Genomic DNA, 10,307 nt, shown 5'->3' with positions numbered 1-10,307 from the left:
TTGTAGCGACGGCCGGCAGTGATTCAGATGGAGATGTCCTGGAGATATCTGACGAGGTATCTACTTCTTCCCAGCAGTAGATATTAGATTCTGCATGCACCCATCATGTATGTTGCAGAAAGGAGCAGTTTGACTCCTTGGAGAATAGTGAGGGCACTGTATATCCGCCGGATGGATCGAGCTGTGCAATCAGAGGCATTGGGACAGTCAGCTGGAGGACACATGATGGTGCAATGAAGAGATTGGAGGAGATCCGATACATATCCGATTTCAAGCAGAATCTTATCTCACTTAGTAGATTGGATTCGAGAGGCTACAGGACGGTAGCTGGTAGAGGAATCCTGAAGGTGCTACGCGGTAATAGGATTGTGCTGGAGAGAAAGAAGGGGAGCAGAGGACATTATTATCTGACGGGGAGTCCAGTGTGAGATGGAGCTTCAGGAGCCAGGTGGAGCCTAGAGCGAGGTGGAGCTCCAGGTGGAGGTGGATCGGACACGAGACAGCAGACTCGGGAGAACGAGAGGTGACGTCGCAAGGTGAGATTCCTATTGCCGCAGGATGATGCTTCGAGTAGGTCTCAGATCAGGAGGAGCACAGCATACGACGGAGATAAGATCGAGCGGTCTGGCTCGACTTTCATGTTTGTCCACTATGATCAGCAGGTGATAGCCTCAGAGTATGGGGGCAAGGAGATCCAGAAGCTCTCGGAGTTAGGAAGAGGTCGAATATTGAGTCGAGATGGAGATTGTTAGAATTTGATGCCTCGAGATTTGATCCATATTGAGCCCACAGCAAAGTTCGCGATAAAAAATGGAGTCCAACGAGATCAAGATCACCTCAAACGGAGCCCGGATGGAAGAGATACAAGCTTTTGAAGTCGGTACGAGATTCGAGGTGACGGAGTGGCAGCACGCGGGCCAGGCGCGCAGGGTGCGGCCCGATGTGGGCACCGTCCAGGTCCGCGCGGGCAGGCCGGCCTAGCCCAGTGCGTCGCACTGCGGCCCTGTACCCTGATCCATGATGGATCGGGCGGTCCATGGTAGACCGAATGGGCGTTTTCCAACCATTTCTGGCGGTCCACGATACTATTCCGTAGATCGATCGCGATCGGACAGCTCTGGGATGTCTCGATGATGATCCAACGGTGCAGAAAGGTTTTTGGGCTTGATTAAGAGTATTAAACCTAATCTAATTGAGTTTAAGGCCTCTAAAAGGCCTGTGATCAAGGGAATCGGGCTGTGGCGGTGGCTAGTTTTTCCTTGGACATGCGGACGAATGCGACGTGGTTTTCGTTAGGCCGAAGTCGTGAACACCGTGAAGAGAGAGAACCATGTACGACACTGTGAGAGAAGGAGCAGGGCTCCTGGACAGCGGACAGCGATCGCTTCAGGAGTTCAGATGATCTTCCAAGAGAGAGAATTTTTGTGAGGGAGAACTTTCTGTGAAAGAAAAATTGGGTATATGAGGGTTGAGGGTGAGATCTCCTCTGATAAAAATTCTTTTTCATAGTAAAATTTGCATGTTCTGTGGAAGTGAGTCTTTTTTGTGGCTGATCCACGTATTTTGATTGTTTTCTGTTTTATTTTTTCTTTCTTCTTGCTGCATCGCGTGGTACCAAAAAGATCTTAAAAAATAATATTTTGATTAGACATCCATCCAACACACTCCCTTCTTCCTCAATTCTCTCCACTTCTTTTTTTCTTTTTTATCATCTTTCATCAATCTCATCAATAATAATCTCTCTAAGAATAACATCATCATCAAAGAAGCTCTCTATCTAAGAGATACTTCAATGATATTGCAAAGAGAAAAATTTTAAAATATTGATGATAATTCTTTATTCAGCTGAAGAAATATCATATTATGTTTCCTTTTATAATTTTCTCGTTGGAGAGAAGAAAAATATTGCTTAAGATGTGACTACCTTCTGTATACCTCCTCTATTTTGTTTGTAATATGTGCTATATTAATGGATGGCTTATGTAAAAAAACGAAAACCAGCTCCATTTTAATTTCTGAACGTGCATTGTTATAACTTGTATGTGATCATCCATCTACTTTGAAAAAGTAGATCACATGTAAGAAATCATCTCGAGGCATCCCAAGCCGGAGCTATAACTCCAATACCATTGTATCTCAACTGTCCATAAATTTTTCTGAAATTCAGTATTTCTTTTTTATCTCCTGCTACGAATCCAAAGTCGATTCTCACATTTTTTAGATCTGAAATCAAATAAAAAAAAAATTTCATTATATATTAAAAATTAATATATTTTGATTATTAATTATTATTAAAAAATTAATCTACGTACAATAATTTTCTACAGATATACTCGTTATGCAGAATATAAAATCTATCATTAATCTATTTAATTATTTTTTTATTATAATATTATAGAAAATCATCTTTGCATCCTATTGGAACATCAATGGAGGAATCGTCCACTTTGATGTGTCCCAGAATTGATTCCGTACATATCTAAAAGCATTTATTTATATTACCGCTATCAAAAAGAAGAATATGCAGTTAATTTTTCACCGGACAAGAAAGCAGAAACACGAGCTTCAGTTGAAACAAGTCCTGATTTTGGCCAATTGAACATTTCCAAAGCACATAGCTGTCAAGGCTTTTTTTGGCGGAAAGGAGATGAGGCGGGTAAAAAGGAGATGAATGGAAGAAAAAGATGAGCACCGGGGCTCACGTGCGTGCAGATGAGACCTGTGCAGATCTTGATGATGACCAAGCGTTCCAATGCCACAAGTTTGATCTCAGCTATCAATTAGTAGGATCCCAACTTCCCATCTGAGTGGGTGTAGTGCTTGGAAACTCATTGCACACACCCGTGGTAGGCCATCTTTAGATGGCTCGCGTCCCCGCACCCGGCCACGGGAGACTACGAACGGTGGGGACGAGCCATGCAATGCATTCTTCCAGTGGGCGATCCATGGGAGACACATCACCTCAGGCGCTAGAAAATGGAATGCAGTCCCTTTCAGGCGTGTTAATTTTAAAATGGCAAACAGATCAAGCACTCTTTCGGATAAGCCAATAAGGGTCTGCAGCAGTGCAGGCCATCGTTTCACTTCTTTCCTTGTGCAGTGCCACAACTTTCTTAGATCTCGTCATGTCATCCTGTGACTGAATCTTCAGTTAAGCCATCCAAATGATTTGGCCCTGTTATAAAATTATCAATCATGGTTACCAAGAATTCCTTCCCCTTGCAAAAGTTGCTATCAAGCTCCGATACTCATTACCAGCCATGGTTTCCTTTTGGGTTTAAATTATCTAGTAGTCATGGAGGCTTTGGAAAAAGCAACCCGGCACTCTTTTGGCCCACCCTGAGAACCTGAAATCAAACATGCACTCGAGTACCTCGCCATGGACATGTGCTGGACCAGCAAAACCATAACCATCCATCAGTTCCGTCCTTCGACAGATGTCCTGAATCCTTTCTTTTGGTTTGAAAAAAAGACAATATGATGGGCATGATAAGAATATTTCATGTGATTACCCTGTACTGCATCCGGATTCATTCGGCACCTTCCCAACTCAGCAGCAGGGAAATGAAATACGAGTGCAGGCGTTACGCATTCTAGTAGTAATTAACAATAACCGTACATAAAGTCGAGGCTTAGCCCAACCGGTTGACGCTACTTGTCCACCTACTCCAATTGAACTGTTTAGAGAATCTATTTGAGTAGTTTCAGGAGTAGACTTGTTGCCTTGTTGGAGATGCTTTTAACGCAATAAATCCCAAGAGGCGCTTCAGGAACTCCTTCAGTATTTGGGCATAGCCTTGTTAGAGGTGATTATGATGCATTGGGAGCTTAAAAGAGGGAAAGAAGGTTAAAAATGTATGTCAACTGAGAATTAGCATAAAAAACAGCCTCCAGGATTAGATTTCGAAAACATACAAAGAAGATGGATTTGTGCTTATGAACTTGAAAGATCATGTAAGAGGCCTGAGTGTGATATCATAAGCTATTAGGTAACCAATGCCACTTCCCACCACTAAGAAAACAGAGATTCCAGCGTATAGCAGACGCCAGCAAGAGATCAGACACCACAGCCAAAGCGATCTCGAAACGACATGACGTCAGCGACCCTTTCTATATCAGTGCAAACTTGAAATGAATCAACTTCCGCAAGTTTCTAAGAGGGCATTATTCTCTCATAAGAACACTACAAACAAGATAGCTCTTCAACATGGAGAATATTCTCAATGATGGCTTGTGAGAGAAATGACAAGGTTATGAAAGCGAAGGGCCCCCAATGAAAGAAGGTGATGGCTGATATGACGTCCCTATAACATAGGCATCATTTTATTAGAACCCATGTGATTCTTAAAATTCCTATGGAAGGTAAAGTAACACATTTAACAATAATTACAACAACACAGTGACTTGACAGTACTTGGAGAAAAGCAGAGCACACCTCAGTGTTCTATATGAAATTAAATTACTGATATATGAAATCTGGAGAAGAGCATGCGACATATTACTGATGATATCAAATAGCAATTAAACATACAGGTTTATGTAGGACTGTTCCTTGCCATTGGCTTCCTAGTTAGAGTACCACATAACTGAAAAGGGAACATACTCCACTTCTCGCCCACTTGGTAATATTCTTAATTTCTTCAATGATCCTTGCATAACTAGGTCGCTTTTCCACATCGTCGACATGATATCATAGCAGGACCTTTATACTTCAGAGATGCTTTGGTGCGACTGGCTTTGCAAACATATGCCTGCAGAATGGGCAAAATTGGCTGGATAGGTGCACATCTGACAAAAATTGGTGGGCCTCATCATCTAGGTAGTGGAATGCAATGCTGTCCATCTAGGTGGGAGAAAATTGATAGAAACACCAAAAGAATCTGAAAAAGATGTAAAAGAAAAAATTGACAAGGAATCATGGCATACCTGACCATATGACTGCTCTGGAAACTGAAGACTAGGAGATGCAGTATATCAACCTTCTAATGATCACAGTTGTTCGGTACCTGGATGTGGCAAGATCCGCTGCATTTCTACTGCAGTCAAAATCTTCCATCTAAATGGAGTTTAATGCTATACAGTGACCATTTCAAGGTTGTGCAAGAAACCACTTTTAACTCTGAATCAATGGAATCTGCTGTATAATTTAGTTCCATCATACGATCGAATTTCTTATCACTGGCTCGTGCATACTAGGATAGCAGCTCTAGGAACCAAATAATGGAGTTTGCTGATTATAGTCCTCAAGGAGAATTTCCAGCTAAGAGAGTGCTAGAGCACTACAAAATATGGAAGATAAACCAGTTGTTCAGGAAGGATTATCACACTTTTTCTGACCAAGAAAATTTGCACGTAATGTTGTTTCATTCTTAATTGCCTAGTCATACAATTGGAAAGAAATAGTTCATGATGGGACCCAGCTTTTATAAGACAAGGATGTTGTAGACTAAGAAAATTATCAATCCTAACACCTTGAATATTGTATTTTCCACACCAGGAACCATTAGGAAGATGGGAACACCAGAATTTTAACAGCACAGAATTTGTCTAAAAGGAGGACTCAAGGTCCACAATCCGTCCCCCTTTGCTGTTCTGAAAACAAAACCACAGATCATCTGTTCATATCATGCAGATACATCGCACCAATTTGGCAAAGGATAACACAGAAGCTTCACATCCCCCAGCCCACAGTTTCCATCAAAAACATGTGGAAGGATTGGCCAAGCAAGCTCCACATCAAGGTTCACAAGCGAGCTTGAGATAGGTTCGTCTCAACTGTCTGCTGGACCCTATGGAAAGAGAGGAAAAGGAGACTGCTTCATTTTGAAGCTCTCTCTCGGAATATGATCTACCAACGTGCAATCTTCCTCCTGGACAACTGGACTTCATGCTACAAGGGGAAAGCTAAGCAAGTAGAAATAATCTCACAGCTAAAAACAGAAGTCATAAAGTGGGTAACAGTTTCTTAAACAGAAAAAGACTTTGTTTCACAAAGAAAAGTTCTACAGCTCTGCTGACTAAGTATTCCATCTTAAAAGTCGTCAGCCATCGGGTTGGTTTGGGGCTCCTGTAAGCCCCAAGCAAGCCAAACCATCTTGTAAATAATCCATGAAATATACTGTACATAATAAATTTCGGGTGGTCCCATTTTTCAGGTGGCTGAACCTCCCATTGCCATCAAAAAAAAAAAAAAGAGAGCCTTTTTTATGGATGGAGGAATCATGAAATCTTCATTCATTGAAAACTAATTTAAAGAGCAAAAGTCAGCTTTGAGGCCCTCTCCCATGTATCCTCGATAGAAAAAAACAAAACAAAACACTGAATCCAAGAGACGGGAAGAGCACAACCAAACTACCTCCTGCACCTTGCCAGTTCCATCTGTGGCTCCTTTGAGGAACCAGGCCGGAGGCTTTCCTTGTAGGAATTATCCTGACAAATATTCCGAGTTGGATTAGAACTTGGCCACATAATGCTTGCAGGCAGACAAACTGACAGAAAAGAAAGAAGGATTAGAGAGGACAGTACTAAATCCAGGGGGGCTCTAATATGAAAACATAGAGGCAATCCCTAGATACGCTTACTGTAGCAAGAGGATCTTCCCACAACAGCAGGTAGAAGCAGATTTAATATAGTTATCATAGCAAAATTTTCATTGATCATGTCGAGCAGGTGTCACGGCTCAATGACTTTGCTAGAGCAGGATATGGTGCTAACAAGCGCACCCACCTAGCTGCAATGAAAATAAAGATAACCTTTAAGACTGTGTCAGCAATAATGATTCTCTAATCTCTAATAAATACTGCAACAGTAGATATCAGCATCACCATGATATTGTTGCAGCAACCCAGAGTTGAAAAAAATAAATGAATACAGACTTCACTAATGATGATTAATTCCAAGCTTCTTATATATCCTTCATATTGCATTTCACCATGTCTGTAAAACCTCCCTTCACCCTTGCCAAGTCCACCACATTATTCTTCATGCCCGTGCCTCGTAGCCAGCTTGTCAAGAATGGTCATGCCTATCATGGCAGAACATTGTGCATGACTCTTACCATAAGGTTTCAAATTAGCTTTGTTTTATTCCAGAACTGACATTTAACATTTAAGCAAACACCTCTGAAAAATCTGTGACCCTTCTTTCCAGCCAAGTTGTACACAGGGATGATCATCATTCCAAATCATGAATCATACAGCAACTAGCAATAGGAATTGAACCGAAAATTACATTTTACCATTACCACAGAGAGGATTATGAATAAGACCAGGTTGCATGGCATCAACAACTGATGAATTTCTGATGCCTTTGAACAGTTGAACACAGTTATTTGACGCAATATAAAGTATATACCACCATCATTATTGAACACTCAGAATCCGGTTCGATACAACATTTCCTAATTAAGGTTGATAGAAGTATGTCCTCTAAAATTTTCATATTTTCCATTATGATGTACGATATTAGCTAATCAATTATGCTCCATAATTAGTTCAAGAATGTTCTGAAGCATCAGAACTTATGCTAACGAAGAATTAACTTTCAGATTGTTGTCCTCTGAATAGAAGGAAGTTTGCATTTTCTCTGCCAAATGGAAGCAAGATTCACCAACAATCTTCATTCTCTAGAACATATGTGGGCTGGATATGGACATACACTGACAATATTTTTAAGGTAATAAATTCTTAGTTTACACCCTCAATTTTTTTTAGGCTTTGTTGAATCCAAGCTCCCTATATATACCTCCGCGTCGATTGCTAATAAAAGTGGAAAATTCTGAGTGACAATACTATTTTCTGAACAGTTGTTTGCAGGCACGCATATTTCTATCCACTTTTTTTGCATGTCAATCATGCTATCCACAAGATGACATTATCCAGTTTACGGTAGACAGAAGAGGAATGAGTGCACCACAGGACTAGAAAGATATGGGAATCAAGAGATCTCATAAGGTGGTGCAATCATGAGAAAATAGTAGAAAAATGATTGGTGGAATTGAAAGATTTTAAAAGAATCAAAACATAGCACAACATCATTATGTTATTTGAAAAGTTCTTTTTTCAAATTCAAATCCCAAAGGCTGATGAAATGAATCCATGTTACAACAACAAGGTTAATTTCTTGGAGCAGAAATGCAAACCTGTTAGAAGCATGCAATTTCACATCATAATGAACATTGATGATATCATTAAAAGTTACATTAAGAAAATAAGCTTCATTATAAAACAAGTACTGACAAGGAATTACTGATCGCCAAGACTTTGAGCTTGAACCATATAAGCACTGCACTCACCTCCCTTGATTCTTCAAAAGTGGTGGTGCTTAACTGGCTGACCATCCAGGAATGGTGGAAAGAACTCAAGAAGAACACTAGCATGATTTGTTTGTTGCACCTTAAAACTAATAAAATTACCAAGAAGATGATGGTTCCAATCTCAGCTTGCCACTGAGCTTCAGACTTTCAGCTCAATCTTATTACAAAAATTCCTCAATCAACCCAGCAAATATACTACTCACTCTTTACTGCATATACTCTTCTTCTAATATATGTTATCAACCTATTTGCACTTTCCATGGCACTCTCCGTCGAACTCTTCAGCTTACTTAATTCCTTGGAATCTTTACATGTCTTCAATGTATCAGACATCAGCTGGGCCTTCTTCATTATAGACTTCCTCAAGTCCACAGTCTCTCCCTGCTCCTTTACCCTATAAGTTCCTGGAAGCTTAGTAGAATGGGGGACAGAATCCATCAGCCTTGATATTTTTCTCTCCATTTCAAGCATCCCCGACCTCTTTAGTTCTTTCACAAGAATCCGATATGTTATGTACTGTGGCACAACCCCCCTCTTAATCATGCTCTCAAATTCATCACAAGCTTCCTCATATTTGCGCATCCGACAGAGCATATGCATCAGCATAGTGCTCGTAGCCAAGTCTGAATCAAAACCATTCCTGTTCATCTCTCTGATCAACGGAACAGCTAAATCTAACTTCTCCTTCTCGCACAGCATTTTAATCAAAAGCTGGTATGTAAGCCGATCTGGGGCATACCCAGATTGAATCATCTTATTGTAAAGATTCATACCCTCCTCAATCTTTCCGAACTTGGCAAAAAAATTGAAGAAATAATTGTATGTGGTCTGGGTGGGAAGAACTCCCCTGCCAATCATCGTCTTGAGAATCTTGCTAGCACCAAGAAGATCGCCATTCTTGCAGAAACCCTTCACCAGTGAATTATAAGTGCATATGTTGGGAGAAACACCATAAAGGGGAAATTTTTCGAGCATACCGAGGGCGTCCTTGAACCGACCGGCCTCAGAGAGGGCGTCTACAATCGGATTGCAGGTGAGGGCATTCGGCTCGATCTCGGCAGCCCTCATTTCTTCCAGCAAGGCGTTAGCTTGATCTGGCCGACGCATCCGACAAAGCCCCTCGATGAGGGTCCCATAGGTGACGACGGTGGGGCGGACGCCCTCCCGCCGCATCTCATCCCACACCTTCTCGGCCTTCCGGAGCCGCCGCGTCCGGAACCACCCATGGAGCAGAATGTTGTAGACCCGGACGGAGGGAGCCCACCCGGGCGGCTCCGCCTCACTCCTCCTCCGGCCAACGAGCTCCGACGCTGCCCCCGTGTGGCCCTCCTTGCAGAGGGCGTCGATGAGGAGCTCAAAGGCGCCGTCTTGATTCCCCTCCATGGCTGCCACCGCTTCCGGGTGGCGGCGGACGTAGTCGAATGTGCGGATGGCGGCGGCAGGCATCCCCGCGCGGGCGTAGCGGCGGAAGAGGGCGGCGAAGGCGGGGAAGGGAGCGGGGGCGGCGTCGAGGAGGAGGAACCAGGCGGAGTCGAAGGCGCGGGAGCGGGCGAGGAGGTCGACGAGAGAGACAAAATGGGGGCGGGCCCAGCGGGAGAGGGCGAGGAGGGACGTGGGAGGGAGGTCGGATAGAGGGAGGGACTGGAGCAGGTGAGGGCTGGGTACGACGCTGGAGCGGAGGAGGGACGAGTCAAGGGCGTCGGGGGCGGTGGTGAGGAGGAGTTGGGAGATGGTGACGGAGTCTTCGGAGGTGGAGCTGGCGTCGGTAAGCGGCGCTGAGGATGGGTGTGGTGCCTCGCTGGAGTCGGTTAGGACGGGTGGGCCGGGCGGTGGCGGCGAGGGCCACCGCATGAGGGGGTTTCCAGGGACGGAGCGCCATGAGTCAGCGGAGGAGTGCAGGAGAATTGAGGAGATTCTGGCGATGGAGGTGATGAAGGCTCGGTTGGGAAACATCTCTGCCCCGGTTAAAATATCGGTGACAAATATGTTCGAA

At 43.2% G+C, this 10,307-nt stretch overlaps 1 protein-coding gene across 7 annotated transcripts; it reads right to left on the bottom strand.

Moving 5' to 3' along the window:
* Positions 1-4,419: 4,419 nt before the first annotated feature.
* LOC105039693 (uncharacterized) lies at positions 4,420-10,267 on the bottom strand. 7 transcript variants are annotated; one of them, XM_073251042.1, is made up of 5 exons: positions 8,294-10,267; positions 6,825-7,024; positions 6,582-6,730; positions 4,927-6,488; positions 4,420-4,843 (listed from the first exon to the last, which is right to left on the bottom strand). In XM_073251042.1, the coding sequence occupies exon 1, from the start codon at positions 10,265-10,267 to the stop codon at positions 8,510-8,512; it is 1,758 nt and encodes a 585-aa protein (XP_073107143.1). In that variant the 3' UTR covers positions 4,420-4,843; positions 4,927-6,488; positions 6,582-6,730; positions 6,825-7,024; positions 8,294-8,509. The 7 variants fall into 7 exon arrangements, with proteins under 7 accessions (XP_073107143.1, XP_073107139.1, XP_073107140.1 ...); XM_073251038.1 differs by having other exon boundaries at positions 6,825-10,267; XM_073251039.1 differs by having other exon boundaries at positions 4,420-4,788; positions 6,825-10,267.
* Positions 10,268-10,307: the final 40 nt, after the last annotated feature.

The sequence above is a fragment of the Elaeis guineensis genome, chromosome 2, assembly GCF_000442705.2.
Source record: "Elaeis guineensis isolate ETL-2024a chromosome 2, EG11, whole genome shotgun sequence".
NCBI classification, from domain to species: domain Eukaryota; kingdom Viridiplantae; phylum Streptophyta; class Magnoliopsida; order Arecales; family Arecaceae; genus Elaeis; species Elaeis guineensis.
This window is presented reverse-complemented; position numbering and strand designations above follow the sequence as displayed.

Bases quoted from the DNA above. Each gene is read 5' to 3' on its own strand.
- LOC105039693 (XM_073251038.1), bottom strand. From the start codon at position 10,267: ATGTTTCCCAACCGAGCCTTCATCACCTCCATCGCCAGAATCTCCTCA.